The 19,214-nt window shown below is 38.5% G+C and overlaps 1 protein-coding gene across 1 annotated transcript in view; it reads left to right on the top strand.

The window, feature by feature from the left end:
• Positions 1 to 19,214, top strand: part of SPATA17 (spermatogenesis associated 17) — a 151,045-nt gene that overhangs the window by 6,258 nt on the left and 125,573 nt on the right. Inside the window, exons 2-3 of the mRNA XM_040985313.1 lie at positions 9,811 to 9,900; positions 11,419 to 11,500. Of these exons, the coding sequence (XP_040841247.1) occupies positions 9,811 to 9,900; positions 11,419 to 11,500 (172 nt within the window). The remainder of the gene's footprint in view (positions 1 to 9,810; positions 9,901 to 11,418; positions 11,501 to 19,214) is intronic.

Consider the following 19,214-nt stretch of genomic DNA (forward strand, 5'->3'; position numbering starts at 1 on the left):
TATTACCGTTATTTATTGTCATGCTGACTTTGTCCCAAATCAGGTTAGCTAAAGCCTCTTCAGGCTTCCTTCTGAGTCCTGATGTTTGTAACTTTTGTTTTTCTCATACAGAAAATAAATGGTCCAGGCTTATCTTGTTCTTTTCCTGTCCTAGCACTGAGACCATCCATTTCTTTAAGGAGCACTTGTTCCTTTGAGGATGCACTTTTTTTTTTTTTTGGATAATGATGTTCTCAGACCCTTTCAGAGTGCAGAGCTTGAGAAAATGTGTATGTATACATATATGCAATGTGCATCTATTCTTATTTCCATATGTGTTGATGTGCGGCTAAAATCCATGAATTTACATGGAGAGCGCCAGTTTAGTCTCTGTCCCTTTCATTTTCAAGAAATCTGGACCTCATTACACTTTTTCCATAATTTCCTCCATTTTTAGGCAAACCTTGGTCACTACAGCTGCCCTTTGTCTTACTTTGCTACCACTCTCACCCAGTGTGGGTTTAACCTCCCCAAGCTGACCCGTTGTCCTTCCCCCAACGTCAGTGCACCCGTTGTCACAAGCTCTGACTCCCTGTGCTAATTTCTCTCGCATACAGACTCTTCTTTTGGATTTCTGCACCTGAGATCAAGTCCTTCTTTCTGTGGAACTCTCTCTCCTGAGGTCTGTTTGGGACCCTGCATTTGGATACTTAGCTACACTACACTGAGCCAGTTTGACCCCTGCCTCATGCACTTCCTCTAACCCTGAGCCTTTGCTTTCCCTGCCCATTCCGAGTGCCACTAGAACTTCCTTGTTTACAATGTGATTGAAGATTAATAAATATAAAATATTTTTAGATCATACTAACAATATAAATCTGTGTAACAGACTTGTAACTCACCAGTCATTCAGCTGTAATATAATAATAATGAGGACCATTAACCAAAATATATGATGGGTCTTCTTGAATTCATGGAAATGCATGCTGCGTAGATTTCAATAATTTTTTTTTGCACCAAAAAGCCACCTTTTAATTCTGTATTCCATTTGATTCTGTTTCTCGAATAGTCCCGTTACTATCAATAATCAGAGCACCACAGATTATATATAGTTTCTGCTTTTGAGGAGCTTGAATTCATTAAGACCTAAAAGTCAAATTATATGCAAATCATTAATAATTTTACACATTTACATATCTTATAGCACAGGGCAGCTAATATAGGAAGTTTATTTCAGTTGTCTAAAATTATTAGAAGTTGTATTTTAGTTTAAAGGGTGATTGGGTTTTTCACCTAATGTCCATTCCTAGCTAAGCATCATAGGTCAGACTAGGCATAGTCTGTTAATATGTAAATTTTTTTATATTTAGAATCTTTTCTTGTTGAGAAGAAATGTAACCATACATCTTTTTTTCTTCTATTCATTATCGGTTAACTTCTGGCCATTAACTATACATATGAACACAGTGTCGTTTAGGGTGGTAGCAGTTATTTCTAGTTGGTGGTAAAGTGAGCTGAGACTTACAGCTTGTCCCTGATGTTTTATTACTTCCTGGTAATACTTCTGGTGCTCCATCACTAGTAATCTAGCATGTATGGTAACACTGATCATAGTAACTTTTTTTAAATTCATGTAGATGTCATATTTTTTCAATGTAATAGGATTTTCATTATAATTTGGAAGTCATTAATATGCCATTAAAATAAAGAGTAACCCACATTTTTCACTTTAAACATAAAATGTCTAGGCATTTGTGTCATATTGGGCTGGTATTCCGACCCCAGTGGCAACTCAGGTTATCTCTCAATTTCATTTTTAAGCATTTCTAAAATGGATAACAAAAAATATGTATAAATAATCAAACTTGAGCATAAAAGTGAAAGCACTAATCGCAAGTCAATTTTTAGTGTTTTCTTCCTTTAATTGCTATATTTAGTTCTTATGAATGGAATATGTGCTTATATACGTTATTATTAGCACTCAAGAAATTTAATCTTATACATGGGTAGTATTACTAGGAGTGATTTAAAAACATAAGCCTAAAGTACTGAATTCCATTGCTTCTGAATTTTTTGATGTGCAAGTATTTAAAAGCTCAGGTCAACCTTTAGGTAGACTTTACATTAGTTAAAAAGAAAGCATGCATTGTATCTATGTACTTTATTCGTGTTTTTCTGTTTCCCATGCAAAGACAGCCAGTTGTTGATTGGGAAGGAAAAATAAATGGTTTGAATAGACTGTTTTCAAATGTGAAAATAAAGCTGGTGTAGTCACTTTAAATGTTAATATTTCAATGTGTTAAATAATGAAAAAAGATGCCTTTGCTCCATTATCATGATTTTTATTTCACATTTGTCTTATTTTTTTAAGACTATATTTATTTATTTATTGGAAAGGCAGATATACAGAGAGAAGGAGAGACAGAGAGGAAGATCTCTGTCCTATGGTTCACTCCCCAAGTGACCACAACAGCTGGAGCCGAGTTAATCCAAAGCCAGAACTCGGAGCCTCCTCCAGGTCTCCCACGCAGGTACAGGGTCCCAAGACTGCTTTCCCAGGCCACAAGCAGGGAGTTGCATGGGAAGCTGGGCCGCTGGGATTAGAACCGGCACCCATATATGTGATCCAGATGCGTTCAAGGTGAGGATTTTAGCCACTAGGCTACTATGCCAGGCCCACATTAGTCTTTTTGAGCTAAATGCATTTCTTATTCTCTTCAAATTCTTATCTTCCTTAGCTGCCCGCTCTACTGGACATTGTATTATATCTTTTCCATGTTTATCATAAATGACATGTTATATGTTGTGCTATCACATTTTGCTATTAACTATGATAAGATTTTAAAAGAAAAAAAATCTTCTTTAATGTTTTGAACAAAGGACTTGTTTTCCATGACTACATCACATTTGACATTTCTTACTCATGGCCTCCTGCTTCTGATGCTTCTCCTGCTTCCCATCAACCCCTGTAACAAAGAGCCATACTTGTTTCTTACAATTGGACCTGGTTGCCTTGCTCCCCTGTGTAAGGTCTTTTCAAGTCAGAGATGAATAAACTTTGTGCATATGTGGGTCAGTTCCCACAGTGATAGTATGCGATGAGTCCCCATTGTGCAGTGTTAGTATTTGCCTTCTGCCTTGGCTTCAGTTATTATTAACAGATCTTTATTGCTTCTTTTTTTTTTTTTGTCCTTCTTTGCTTAAACATTAGTTCAGCAAATCCAGTGTATCAGATACTTAATATGATGGGAACACAGAATAAAAAAAAAATGTGAGCACGGCACTCCAGAATGTAAATGTTATTGTTAAGTAGTATGCAGGACAAAGTTCCAATCCCTGTGGAGATATATCTGCTGAAAGTTATAATAAAAAAAAAAAGCATTCAAATAGTGTGACTTTGACATAATCTGGAAACAAGAGAGAACAGGGGATTTTCAGAGAACGGTGTGAGCAGAGTAGCTCTGTTACAGGATGGAAATAATGTGGAAGGCAAATATGGCTCAGGCTCAATATGGATGGACTTTCACACTCGAAACGCTTTAGACTGCATTCAGCAATCCTGAGATGCTTTGCGGAAGTGTTTCTTAAAGTTGGTTTTTTTAGGGAATGTTTGACTAAATCTCTGTTTTCGTAGCTGTAGGGAAGGGAACAGCTAGCCTTTGGTCTGGCTCTGTCAAAGCAGCCACCAGTGGGACTTGAAGTCTGATAAATCTATAGCAAACAAAACTTTTTTTTTTTTAAGATTTCTTCTTTTTTTATTTATGTAAGGAGAACCAGTTTCATGTATTTCATATGTACCCCAACCCTCGTCCCCCTTCTTCTTTTGTTTTATTTTGTTTATTTGAAAGGCAAGTCTCTCTCTCTCACACACACATAGGGAGAAAGAGAGAGAGAGAGAAACAGAGAGAGAGACAGCAAAAGCTTTCATCCACTGGTTCACTCCCCAGATGCCACTCGGCCGGGGCCCACGGGCTCGGGCCTGCTCTGCTGCCTCTGCAGATGCTCTAGCAGGGTGCTGGATAGGGAGTGGAGCAGGTGAGACTTGAACTGGCTCCCATGTTGGTGCTGGTGTTGGACATTGCTGCTTCCTTCCCTCTCAATGCCATGGTGCCAGTCCCTTTTCCTTTTAATTTTATCAGTAGCATAATTCTCATCTACCTTATAGTCACCTACTTATTTCCCCAACAAATAAAGAATTCAACAAGCAGGAAGTAGAAAGACCATTTTTTCACAGGAATATACACATGAAGTTGTGGCACTATAATAGTGCCTTCAATACTGGCATCCCTTGTGGGTAGCAATTCATGTTACCGGTGGATGACTTCCAGCTCGGCTCCCTGCTAATGGCCTGGGAAAAGGACTAGAGGTATCTCAGGGCCTTTGGTCCCGGTACCCCTGTAAGAGACCTGGATAAGAGACGTGGTTCCTGGTTTTGGCCTAGCCATCCCAAGCTAGTGGTGGCCTTTTGGAAGTGAGTAAACCAGTGCATGGAAGATCTTTGTCTCTGTCTCTGTAACTCAGCTTTTCAAATAAGTTTTTTTTTTTTTTAAAAAAAAAAGAAAAGAAAAATCCGTGGATTTTTAAAAGTTGTACAGAAGACCAAACTTACCTTTTTTTAAGATTTATTTTATTTTTATTGCAAAGTCAGATATACAGAGAGAAGGAGAGACAGAGAGAAAGATCTTCCATCAATGATTCACTCCCAGGCAGCAACAACAGTCAGAGCTCAGCCTATCCGAAGCCAGGAGCCAGAAACCTCTTTCAGGTCTCCCATGTGGATGCATGATCCCAAATCTTTGGGCCGTCCTCAATTGCTTTCCTAGTCCACAAGGAAGGAGTTGGATGGGAAGCAAGGCTGCAAGGATTAGAACTGGTGAGGCCTTCAGCTACTAGGCTACTGCACCAGGCCCAAAGCATTAGAATCTTTAGAATCTTCTCAGGTACTTCCTGACTGCCCTCTTACACTTATTACTAAAGTCATCTCTTCTGTCCGACCCCCCTCATGTTTATATGCTCATGAGTTCCATTTCTCATGTGCTTCATATTAAATATTACTTTCTCAAGTTTTTAGTTTGTAAAATTGGGAACACATAGAATTTTATAAATATGCCTTGGGTTTAAACAGCATACTAACTTTCACATGGTTTAGATATAAGAAATATTTTTGCATTAATAAGAGTTTGCAATTTTTTTTGCTATGTTACATACAAGTGGTCATTGTCATGCACTTGTGCAAGGATAATTGTGATCTTTCATTGAGTACATGTGACTTCCCAGATTCCGCCTTCCCAGTCTCTCAGCCAGATGCTTTCTACCAACACAGCTACCTGTGCTGTATCATTATTGGAATTTTAAAGAAAAAATTGGATTTTTGACTTAATAACTTGCCTAAGACTACTCAGCTAGTAGGTGGCACAGCTAGGATTTGAATCACTGTCATTCAGCACGGGTAACATGATTTTCTGGGCATTTTAACTAGACCAGTCTAGGGTTTGTATTATGCTGAATAGGTGAATTCTCTAGGCTTGAATTCCCACAGAAGTCTTAAAGCTTCTCTTTAACTTGAAATTTTAGTAATTGGAGAAATATTATGACAGCTTATTTCATTTTTAAATGTATTGATAACAGAAGTATTACATGGATATTTGGCAGTTATGAAAGTTTACAGCTTTGTAAAGAACATTTCTAGGTTTTATTTCCTAAGGAAAACCACTTTTAACAAATTCCTCTGGACGAAACCAGGCTTCCTCTGTGTATTCGTTCATTCACATCGATACGCAGTTTAAATGCTTTTTACAAATGTTGGGATGCATAATAGAAGCAGAAAGATTGTAACTTTTTCCCACACTATAATGTTTAATGTTTTGCTGATTCACATATACTGAGTTACGAAAACAAAACAGCGTTCTATTATAAGAATCTTCCATAGTCTACCCAATGTTGTTTTCGATTTTCCTATAAGCTTAACTCTAAAACAATGTGTTTTTTTTTTAATTTTAAAAGGTTACTAGGCATAGAATTACTGAGTCCTCAGAAAGTTCAGCATATTTCATTCAGTTTCTATAATTGGATTTTCTCTCATATTTTCTGTCAGTTCGTTGCAGTTTCTGCTCTTCAACTAAGTTGTTTGATTTTACAGTGTTTTTTATTTCCCTCAAAATACAATGGCTATAGCACAAAATCTTTGTCTTTACCCTCTATCAAATTCCCATGATTAAAGACACAGTAGGTTTTAGAATTTTGCTTTTTAACTGATTCTGGGGCTAACTCCCATTTAAAACAGAAAACATATTGTGGGTTGTTTCGTGTATACAGAAGATAGTAATGTATGTAAAATAGGTGATATCAATTATCAATTTCTCTTAGAGTCAGTCTTGGATTTACATCAAGTTTATTAAAGGCAATCAAACCAATCAATACCTTTCAAACTTTTTGCGTCCGTGTCACGTCCCTTTGAATCATCACCTGTCTGTAGCCTCAAAGTTGTGTTCTTATGTCCGCATGTGATTTCAATGCATCGTATTTATCTCTATTGAACATGCCTCATGTTTTATAAGGTTTTAATGTACACAGATTTATATTGTATTGGTGGAAGGGTAACATAGCTTCCCACCAGCAATATTTATGACTTCGATTTCCTACCAAACACTTGGTATAGTCAGAGAAATTTTTTATAATATAAATGTTGGTGTCATTTCACATTCTTAGTCTCTTATTGTTTTAAGGATATTGATGTCTTTTCCTGTTCTGTTCTTTTTTTTTCCCTTAAACCTTCCTTTTCTTCTTCGCTTTTCATTCTTCCTCTCTTCGACTTTAGAAGCATTGATGATTAAGAACACAACCAGTGAAGAATCCAACCTCAGCCCTAACGCTTCAGTAAATATGTGTCCTTGGATATAGCCCTGCACTCTCTTCACACCTTTATCTCAATTGTCAAATGAGTATAGTAATTATATACTTCATGGTGGTTTTGGAAATGTTATATATGATTCCATTTTCCACTAGGAAAAAATGCTTTCATGTAAAACACTCATAACAAGGTATTTTTTCTCTGCTTCTCCCAGTAGTAGTTCCTTTCATGCTTGCCGGACTTTGCCCCGTGCTGTATGAAGTAGCTTAGAGTGTGGAAAGCCGTTTGCTCTTCAGCAACTCTGTTGTGGTAAAATAAGGAGGAATTTTAGTGCTGTAAGATCTGCTAAGGAAAGCTTGTGAGTAGTATGTTTTTCAATGAGTCAAATATTCCAAAGGCCATATTTTTCCCTTTTGGTTAAGACAAAGGTTAGTTAGGAGTTACATGTACAACCTTACAGGAGCCACCAAGGATATATTGTAGGAAAAGATAGATTTGGATTATAAATTTAGTGGAAGAGAGATCATCATTAAGCAGATCTTAAGGGACCAATGCAATGGCTCAATTGAATAATCCTGCACCAGCAAGTTCCAACGTCTCATACAGGTGCTGACTTGTTTCCTGGCTGCTCCACTTCCCATTCACCTCCCTGTTTATGGCCTAGGAAAACAGGGGAGGATGGCCCAAAGCCTTGGGACCCTGCACTCACACGGTAGATGCAGAAGCAGCAGCTCTTGGTTCCTGGCTTCGGATTAGCTCAGTTCTAGCCTTTGTGACATTTGGGCAGTCAACTAGTGCCTGGAAGATATCTGTCTGTCTCTGCTTTGCTCTATAAACTTGTCTTTCTAATAAAAATAAATAATTTTTTTCAATATTTATTTTTATTGAAAGATACATTTACAGGGAGAATGGGAGACAGATCTTCCCCTGGTTCACTTCCCGAGTGGCTGCAAAGGCCAGAGATGAGCTGATCTGTAGCCAGGATCTTCTTCCAAGTCCCCCACATGGGTGCAGGGTCCCAAGGCTTTGGGCCATTCTATACTGCTTTCTAAGGTCACAGGTGGTTAGCTGGAAGGAAGTGGAGCAGCTGGGATATGAACAGGTGCCCATGTGGGATCCTGGCTAATGCAAGGCGAGGACTTCAGCCACTGAGCTGCAGCACTAGGTGCATGAATCTTTTTTCAGAAGCAATAGTAAACAAATAAATCAATAAAAGAATCCTTTAAAAGAACAAAGCTAGATGTTATAAAGAATTATGAGGAACTTGGGAAAGACTCGATTTTATTAAGGCTGGTCATGGAAGGCTGTCTGTAGGAAAAGGCTTGAAAACTATTCTCCCACATTCCCACATGGCATACAGTAATGAGTGAAGAATACAGTACTGAAATTCTCATTATTTCTCCTCTGCATTGTAATGTTCTGTCTCTTCTTCATTGTCAGAAGATAATGGGTATTCTCGTTTATAGTTAAACTACAACCTCTATCATCTTAAGGACTTGTGCAAATTTTCTTCCTAATATGTTTTATGACTAGGTCACTGTTTGCTGCCTATATTTACCTTGCTCTCTCTGCTGTTATGGGTTCATCTCAGCCAGGCCTTCTAGATAACTCTCATGCCTACTTATCTAGACCTGTAATCCTATCAGTTATTTCTCTAACCAGTTGTTTGCCAGTTATTTCTGTAACCAGTTATTTCTCTAACAATTTGTTAATCCTATTTTCTTTTCCTCACTCAAACCTATAGTTTTGTTCAAGATTTCATTTGAAATATGTTCACCATCCTGTTTTTGTAAATATAGAAATGTATTTGAGGCCCAGCGCAGTGGCCTAGTGGCTAAAGTCCTCGCCTTGAATGCACCGGGTCCCATATGGGCACCGGTTCTAATCCCGGCAGCCCCACTTCCCATGCAGCTCCTGCTTGTGGCCTGGGAAAGCAGTCCAGGACGACCCAAAGTCTTGGGACCCTGTACCTGCGTGGGAGACCTGGAGGAAGTTCCAGGTCCTGGCTTCGGATCGGCATAGCACTGGCTGTTGCAGTCACTTGGGAGTGAATCATTGGATGGAAGATCTTCCTCTCTGTCTCTCCTCCTCTCTGTATATCTGACTTTGCAAAAAAAATTTAAATAATAATAAATCTTTAAATATATATATAAATATGTTTTGCAAATATTATATATATGTACATACATACACACATAGTCTAACATAAGGAAAGCCTAAAATAACTGCCCAAGGAAACTTAACCTGAGGGTATTTTTTTTATAAGAAGTAAATGACAGACCATATATTCAGAAAACAGTGCAAAATAAATGTTACCCAGCATTCGAGGAGATAAATTACTCTCAAAGTTTACTGCGTCTGGCCTAAGCAGTGCCACGTTATTAATTAGGAATGGGGAAACAGAATAGTAATGACTGGTAAAATTAAGACAGATTTATCAAAACTGAAACTTCTATAAGTCACTGCAGTGAAAGAATTGAGTATGTTGCTGCCTAAGCCTCATGACCCACATCCAGCCTCTTTGAACCTAAGTGGACTTTCTGAGAATTCTATGTTCTTCCAATACATATTCACTTTACTTAGATGCAATTCATAATTTATTTAACTGTGAAAGAGTCAAGAATGACAGTACTATGGACCTGCATGCAGTATAATTTTAAAAGTAATTTCTAATACTCAATTTAAAAAAATGACAAAATAATATGTGTTTTTTTTATTTCCCAATAATTACTAACATATTAATTAGTGGCAAAATAGGTGATTATAGAAATAGAGTATTAAAGCTGTTGAAAGCGTGTGATGTTTCAGGGAAAAGTTAGTTTTTAAAACAGCTCATAGTTTTTAAAAAGCTTTATTTTAAAGTTAAATTTTCAGTGACAGTGAATTGTAATGATCATTTTGGAAGAAATTAAAGATTAATAGGTTGACACACTATAAAATTAAAATTACTAGTGAAATGCTGTTTCTACATTTTTTCCTAGCGTTGTGGATGAGTTCAGAAAAAAGGAGCATGATGCAGCAGTTAAAATCCAGAGCTGGTTTCGGGGATGTCAAATTCGGGCGTACATAAGGTATGTTGATTTTGTCATTTAAATCTCAGATGTATCATAAAACATATATTCCCTAGGAAATGAAATTTATTTGCATATTGCTTATTTAAAATAATCTTTTACCTTACTCAAAATGAAGCTAATGAGTTATAACACATCCTTTTAAAGGAAACTTTTATCAACAGAAATGAAATTATATCAGCCGCATCTATACTTACAGAAATTTTCAGTATTATTAACATAAACTTAATCATATTCTTTTCCTCAAATGTACTACATGGAACTCCTAGCTGTATTTCTATTTTTAGCTATGAATTCATTGAGTAGTGACAAAGGTGTGGGAACAGGAGGGAGAGCTATTTCATCCTTCTGGCATATTAGTGGATCAAAGTAGTACAGCAGTGACAACTAAAATGACCTGGCTCCAATTACATAGAAGGTACAACTTATTTTCATTCTAACATTCCCCACTTTTCTTGCAGTGCACAAATATTCACACAGACGCTCTACATTTCTGAAAAAAAAAAAAAAGACTCAGAGTATAATGGTGATTATTCTTTAAAATACTATTCTGGTAAGACCCAAAGAAGCAAATTTAAACTGTGCAGTTTGTCTCTGAGCACCAAAGAAACTGGGAGCATAAAAATCACAAATGGTGTGTCTGGGTTTCTGTGTGTCTGTCTGTGTGTTTTACACTTGACCTAAGCCAAAAGGCCGAGAAGCGATTGTGTGTGTTTTAAAGTCAGCAAGCATTATGTTGGCTTGCATAGACATCAGATATAATATATCAGATATAATATATATATATAGTTGGAACTGGCTGTTGATTGCTTGCTTGGGCAGCACATACACTGACACTCGAGTGATACAGAAAAGTATTGTAGCCCATGCACAAGGATATCATGCAAATTTGTGAAGTACTCCATGTCCTTCCCATGTATCCCAAAGTTATCTGTGTCTTTTTTCTAAAAATTGTTAACCATATTTCAGAATAACCTTATCTGCTATTTAAAAAAACTGCATAAATTGGGCTTTGAATTTGGTTTTTTGAATTGTAAATTAAATAAAATCTATGTATATATTTTATAACCTTGTCTCCATTATGGTTTTATAATGGAGAGAGGACAGAAGCCTTGGATGTGTTTTAATCCCTTGCCTGTGTGACTGAACACAGCAGACCCCAACTACCTTGCTTTCTTCCTTGACCATCCTGACTTGCCCTGACTCAGCCTTAAAAATGCAGTCCTAGCCCAGACCTTTCTATGCCACTTCACAGCCTTAGCCCCGACCCTTCCGACCCTCCCAATTAAAGATGGAGTCCAACCTTAGCCCAGGTAGTCTCAAGCCTCTTACCTTGCGTAAGCTTCAGCATGTGCCAGAGCTCTGCTGGGAAATTGCAGGTAGTGAGCCCTTCTCAGGGTTATCTCTCAATCAACCTGTTCTGGCTAGGAGTTTCTGTCTCTTCTTTGTCTTGCTCTTCTAAGAGATATCCCAGTGTCAATGAAAACATGCTAATAGGCTTACATTTTTAAATCCTAGACATTTAAACAAAATAGCAGTAATTCTTCAAAAATGTTGGAGAGGTTTCTTGGACAGAAAAAAGTATCAACTGGTCGTGAAGGTAAATATAAATTTAAATGTATCTGCATTTGATTTAAATAGTAGGCTGTAAATGGTTTACGTCTATTGTATCTGTATGCAGTTTGGAAATTACTAATGACAGATATTGACACAAGAACAAAATAAGCCTTAACTTGGTGAGGAACCACTTCTGAGAAGCCTTCCCTGATTTTTCTATAAAGAATCTATATTTATTTATACACAAACTATACCAAATATTTTAATTTCATTTAAACAGCTTTTACAATGTGTGTATGTGAATATGTGTATATACTTGTTTGTTTATGATTATCTGTATTTTCTTGATAGTGAGCCCTTTGCTAGTAGGTACCAGAGCTAGTTCATTTTTGAATCATTGGCATTTTAGATGAATGCCTCATTAGTCAACAAACATTCCTGTAACGATGCTCAATTGGTAGGTAGCTGCGCCTTTGTTTCTAATCACTTCAAATCTTTCTACATTAAATGGAAATAGTATTTAAATAAATGATTGTTCCAAATGGAGTTTTACAGAAAGATACTTGTGACTAGATGTAAAGCTATTGTATTTTTAACTAAGTGGCCTTCTTAGTCTGTTAGGAGAGAAATTTTCAAATTAGATCAGCTCTATTTCATTTATATTTCACTAAAGCATTTTCCTATAAGGATTTTATTCTATCTGTGTATATACATACATTATGCATAACATTTTTGTGTAATGATTTGGAAAACTTCATGAAGTTTGTAGCTCTCCTTTCTGAAAATTAGTGATTTTGATGTCTTTTTGCTACTGTTTTCCAACCTCAAGTATTCTGTCTTTTGCTTCTTTCTGCTTTCATTTGCTTATTTCTAATTTTGATATATGTAATTTTTTGTTTAAGGCTTTCTTTTTTATTATGTTTCTTTGACGTTTCAGGCCACTTTAAAAACAATCTTTAATTTTTGAAATATTTTCAGATTCATAGAAAATCAAGGCAATAGGCAAAATTCTTTATGCTCATTACTCAAAGCTATTCACCAATGTGAAAAATATGCTTTATTATTCTGTACACATATTTTTATTTTTCTCTCATTTATATTGTTATTATGAATCACTTGAGACACAGATGCAGAAGTGATGCCCTTTATCTTTCAATGTAAATGCACATTTTTATAACCTTATAACAGTTATCAAAATCAGAAAGTTGCCATCTATATGAAAGTATTATTTAATCTATGCATTCTATTTATGATTTGCCACTTGTTTCAATGATTCCATTTTTGGCAGAATATTGTGTTAAAAGAGAACAGCACATGACTTCAGCTTTCCTGTCTGTCTCTATCTGAATAGTGTCTCCTTCGTCTGGTTTTCTCTTTCACGACAGATATTTTTGAATAGTGCAGATTGTTTAGTTTTCAGATTATTTCTCAACTTTAGTTTTCTGGTTTCTCTTTGCCATTAGATTGAGGTTATACATTTTTAGCAGAAGTACACTACAGAACATCATAGTAAGAGGTTAATGATGCGAGCTTTTACAGTGATTATTGATGTTGACTTTGGCCATTTAAAGTGGAATTCCCTGTGTTCCCAGCCTACAATGTAATAGATTCTCTTATGTGAGGGTCTTCAAAGACTTGCTTCTCTCTTCATCTCTCCAGACTTTCATATACTGCATTTAGAATCCAGTGGTTGATTATACTCAATTACTGCTGTATTTTTCAAACTGATTTTCTGATTCTTTCATTTGTTTTACTTTGAAGTTTTGTTTTTATTTTTTTAATTTTATTTTTAATAATATTTGCATGGTTGACCAGGGTGGAAAGTATCAAGGTTTAGGGAAATTGGGTGAACTCATTGCTTCCAAATTTGCTATTTCTTCTTGTTTTTTCCTGGGGGAAGGAGAGAGACAAAGGGGAAAACCACTCATGACTTTTCTACATGTCCCTGTACCCAGGAATGAGGAACCGCCACCTCACGTTGACCCAGAGTCACGCTGTGTACATATTCTGAGGGTTCCATCCAAGTGGTTTGGATAGCTCTGAAATGCTGTTGATATCACCGATCCAAGGATGATGTCACCTTCCAAATGTACATTGGCTCCATTCATTGAGATTTTTTGCTGTCATTGTTTGTCTGGGGTAGTTGTCCAGTTTGTTCTGTTTTCCTTCTGCTATAGCACCAAATGTGCTGCCATATTCTCCTTTTGCAACAGGGCCTTTTCCGTTAAGTAGCACATGTTCTTGAAGGCAAATCCAACTACCCAGGTCAGGTGTCGCAAGTATCGCGAGATCTCTCACCCTGGGGCTCACAAACCCTGCACCCACCTAGTAGGTGGGCCCTAGGACCCAGGACAGGAGACCTAAGCCCTGCCAGATCCCCCATTCCTGGGGTTCATAAACCCAGCACCAACCACACAGGTGTGCCCCAGGGCCTAGGCCAGGCGACCTGATCCCCGCTGAATTCCCCAACCCTGGAGCTCACAAACCCCACACCAATCTATTAGGCAGTACCCAAAATCTGGGCCAGGTGACCCAAGCCCACCATATCCCCCACCCCTGGGATTCACAAAATCAACACCCACTAAAAGGTGGGTCTAGGGTCTGGGCCAAGCAGGCCAAACACCATTAGTTCCCCCATTCCTGGGGCTCAGGAAACCAGCCCCTACCACATAGGTGGGCCCCAGGATCTGAGTCAAACTACCCAAGCACTGTCAGATCCCCATTCCTGGGACTCATGCACCCGGGCCACGCTGGCATGACTCACCTCAGTGTCCATATGCAATCTTATTGCACAGCCTGGCCTAATCTAGTCTGCCTCCGTTCCAGCTCCTGCTGGTGGATAATGCAGCCTAGGCCAGTTTAACCTGATTGCTGTTGGGGTCCTCATGTGAACTGGCTGGTATTGTGGCCTGATCTGGCTACACCTGCCCCCTGCCCGAGCTCTCAGATTTGCCAGTGGGTGTTATGTGCTGCCCAGACTGGTCTGACTGGTCTGACCCACATGTGTACCAGCAGGTACTGTAACTTGGCATGTTCTGGGCTGTTCCTCACCTTGCTTCTTGTGCTCACCTGCAGGGACTGGGTCCTAATGAAGGATTTTCCCAAGCTCCTCCATCAAGTCTCCTCCCAGTGGCAGTTCACATGCACACCAGTGGTCCTTGGCCCAGGTTGACTTTGTCTCCACCTCCTGTCCTGACAAAAACAATGGCACCTTGCTCAACCGGCCACACCCATTCTGGTTCTTGTTATTGGGTGTTGCAGCCCAGCCATTCCTGGTCCACGCCCAGACACGGCTTTCATATAGTTCAGTGGAAGTCAAGACCTAGTCTGGCCTGGTTCTACACTTAGCCTGGTTCTCACAAGTACCAGTGGGGGCTGGAGTCAATCCCAGTCTGGTGTTCTACAGTCCCAGTACATACCCATGCTGGTGAAGTCTGTAGCCACACCTGCTGCCCTAAATCCTACTCTCCTTCTCACCAGTGGGCACCCCAACCCAACTGGGGTGCTCCCTTAGCTCCCCAGCCAGGCTTGACCCCATCCACTGTTCCTGGGCAAGCCAGCAAAGATTGCAGTTCCACAGGGGTAAGCCCACATTGACCCCCACACCCCCCGATTCTCCTATTAGACTCATTTCTCTCACTGTTGTTCTCCCCTCAAAAACAATTTGTTGTCAGTCCCCTACTTACATACACATAGGTGGGCTTATCTATGGAAGTCCCTCAGCTGTAATTCCTAACCTGGGCTTAAAAACCACAGATCACCTCTCACTATCACTGTGCGATCCCATCATCCCCCTGTACATCAAGACCCTCTAATGTTCTGTGTTTACTTACCAGCATTCTGCTTTAAAACTTTTCCTTCTCCATTCATTTAGGTCAGTACTAACTCAAAGATTCCTGTTTTAGTTAATTCCTATTTTAGATTATCACTAATTGATTTGGTAGTCAAATAGTCTTGGATCTTGCCAGGGGAGACAGTTTTGGTATAATACAGGAAGGTCAAATATTAAAGGTACTTTCTATAGTTTTCTTCAGGTTCATAACATCAATGTCATTCAGGTTTGATAAGATGCAAGCTCCACCAGATTGGATCTGTTTGTTTATGCCATCGTTCACATAGTGCCTAATAAAAGAGCTGAAAGCATGTTCATAATAGAATCTCAGTAAATAATTATTGAATGTCATTAAAATAGCTTCCATTTACTGATTGTGAAGTGGAATGTTGCACTAAATACTTTGCATACTCAGTCTGTAATCAGCCAAATAGTTTTATACCAAACCTGTGAATATCAAGCATATTTTATAAATTAATAACTATAGGCCTAGGTTGCTTCACTCAGGACTTGCTGTTAATGATCAGTGAAGATGAGTTCAAGTTCAGTTCTTTCATTTTAGTATAAATTTATTTTTAATCAGGTTTACAGTGAGAGAAGGTTCACACACACACACACACACAGAGAGAGAGAGAGAGAGAGAGAAAGGAGAGAGAAAAAGAGAGAGAAAGAGAGCACACTCTTTCAACTGCTGGTTCACTCCCTAAGTGGTTGCAAAGCCTGGGGTTGAGTCAGTCAGGCCATAAGACAGGAGTGAGAAACTACATCTCGGTCTTTCACATGATGGTAGGCACCAAAACAATTGGGACTCCCTCTACTGCTTTTCCCAAGCCATTAGCAGGAAGCAGGACTGGAAGGAGAGCTGCTGGGATAACGGCTGGCCAGCATCACAGGCCATGGCTTCATTCACTATACCACTACACCAGTCCCCCTCAAATTCAGGGTGATCTGATTCTAAAACCTTAAATATTTGGAACAGGTTTTCAATTTTATCTCAGTCACTATGGATATTATTTGTATTTGAGCTATATTAAGGTTCTATAGGTCTTAAGTCATGCCATAGAATCATAGATTTCCTCCCTTAAGGAGCCTTTATTTTTAAAAATGTCCATTATCCGAAATTATATGTTTCATGCTCCCAAGTTCATTCCTGGAGGACCTAAAACTGCTCTAGACCACACAAGGGAAAGAATTTCTGCCAAAATTGATGGTCCTGGAGCTTACAGTCCATACTTTGCTGCTGCCAAATAGCTTACATGTAGAGCTTCAGCAACCTCCAAGGAGCACTAGGAGTTACAACTGCTGTATTTCTTCGTTTGAAAAGGCTAATGGCCAGGTCTTTCCCAGACACTTGGAATATTTGCAGCTGTCTTTATATTTTCCTACACACATTGGCCACTTCACTTGTTTCTGTCCTGTATTCAAAGCAAAATTTTTCAGAGTTCAGGTTTTAGAAAACGAAGCTAAGTATGAACATTCACATACAACATTTCTGAAACTTGCATACTTTAAAATGTTATGCTGTTTTCCTTGGTTGAAAAACAGGAAATATGTTGAAGATGTAGCTTGAATCCCTGTCCTGACAGTAGTAGCAATTTGAGGAGTGAATCAGTGAATGGAAAATTCACTTTCTGTTTCTGTCTCCATGTGAATGTGTATGTGTGTTTGTGTGTGTGTTTGTGTTTATTTTTCCCTCTGTTGTTCTGCCTTTGAAATAAGTAAATTCTTTAGAAAACAAAAACCTCAGTTCCAATCTAAATTGCATCACCTTACTACCATGCCTGTATTCCTTGTAGCATATAGTATGCAGTGGTTACTCTTCAACATGATGGTTCAGATCCTTCATAGAATAGCGATTGCTTCATATCTAACCTCACTTCTTTCTCCATGTATAAATACACTTTGGCCATGTAAAACCTGTGTCATTGTCCAGTTATGCAGTTTCTTCATCAACTAGCAACTGTTGGAAATGTTCACACTGCCTAGAATATCCTTCACTCTTTGCTGACTCGCATTGTTCTCAATTTCTCTTTCTCTTTCAATAAAGACAGACTTTTTTGATCTTATGAGGAAAGCATGTTTTAGAAAGACTGTAGATACTAGGTATATCTTTCCAATGTTTTGTTGTATGGGCATCACTCCGTTTTCATACGTTTGTTTTTTTATACCTATGTCCATTGCTTGGAAACTCTTGAGCAGCAGTGACAGTTCTGTGTGCTGTATTTTACACATATCACCGTGAATTTCACAAAGAAAGCCTGAAGGAGTTTTTACCGACTGGGTAAATGAATGGCTCACAGGGATCTGAGCTGGAAGATGTTTGCTGTGGTACGCATCAATACTACATAATATCAATACATGCCAGTTTAAATTACTTACATTCTTTTTTAGCAGTATTCATTCACCTCCCCACCTTCCTCCCATGAGAATGATTATTTCCATCCTACTGATTTTGAATGTGGTCATGTTTTGTGAGAATAGGACATATGCCATGCTATGCAGAAGTTCTAAGAAAATTCTAATTCTTCCCCTGTGACACAAAAATGGCACATCTCAGATCCAGCTGCTTCTTTTGCGTTATAGCTAGGATGAAGAGACATGTAGAACCTTGGATCACAAGCCATATGGATGAGAAGCAAACTCTGTTGTTTTGTAATCTACAAGAGATACTTCTTTTTTGTTTGTTTGCTTTGTTTATCCTTGCAAAACTGCTATGTAGTTCCTGAATGGAGTACTCTGTGATGCTTACAATAAACGCTTTGAGCTTTGTGAGCCTGTGATGATGTTAGGACACCTCCATGTGGTTATGTCTTGTAAGAAGAAGATGCTGTCTCAGAGAAGTGTTTGGCATATCATAAATATACTTCGACAAATCTTTGTTATGCTGAAAAAGCAAGTGAGAGGTTATATTAGGCATCAGAGATGGAGAGAATGATTTTATAGCCCTAATTATATTCCCAATGATAGAATTTTACACCTAAAAACAAATATATCTGAGTAGTTGAGCAGAGAGCCAGGAAATAAAGCTTGTGTAATGACTTTGGTCAGACTTTGGCTGAGGAAAGAGAATTTAGAGAATAACAGGAAAGCAGAATGACAAAATATTTTAGTATCCAGAGAAGAAAACTCAAAAAGAAACTTGGAGTTATCAACATTACAAACATGATAAACTTCAAAAAGACCCTGCAGATGTAAAGAGATGCCCACGAATTTAGGTTTAGCCTAATATTTCAATGCCTGCATTCCAAATTGGAATACCTGTGAGCTTACAGAAACTGTTGGTTCCTGCCAACGTGGACCTTAGCATGAAGCAGTGATGGTTCAAATAAAATGTCTCATGCCACACACGTGGGGCACCCAGATTGTACTCCTGGCTCCTGGCATCTGCTCGGGACAGCCTTGGCCATTACAGGTGTATGGGAGGTAAATCACCAGATGAGAAGTGTTGATCAGTCTCTTTTTCTCTCTGGCTCTCAAAGAAATTTTTAAAAGCAGAGAAGTAAGATTCCTTAAAATGCTATTGTACCAGGAACATCTTATCCATCTTTTAATTAGTTCTCAGAAGACACAGAATAACTTAATGAAGTCATGCAAGTGTCCCACATCTCCCCTGCTGCAGCTTCACCAGCTTGTAAGATTAAAGTGATTCTTGTCTTTCGAGATCCAACTCTTTCTTGCTTCTTATTTGGCTGTTTTTTTTTCCCATTTTGCTTTTCACCCTCCACTGCAAGCCTTCCTGCTGATGTTCATGTTGTTGTATGTAGCCCAATACCCAAACTTTTATGCCTTAGTGGCCCTGTTGGTTTCGATGATGAGAACCCTATCCTGCTGCTAAGGCCGTGGTCTGATCCTTCTCTGTGTTAGCAGTGAAGTTGTAAGTCACTCAGTGTGTGTCCTCAGGGCGCATGCATTGCATCTGTGCTGA

The sequence above is a fragment of the Ochotona curzoniae genome, unplaced genomic scaffold (assembly GCF_017591425.1).
Source record: "Ochotona curzoniae isolate NIBS_2020 unplaced genomic scaffold, NIBS_Ocur_1.0 contig_430, whole genome shotgun sequence".
NCBI lineage: Eukaryota > Metazoa > Chordata > Mammalia > Lagomorpha > Ochotonidae > Ochotona > Ochotona curzoniae.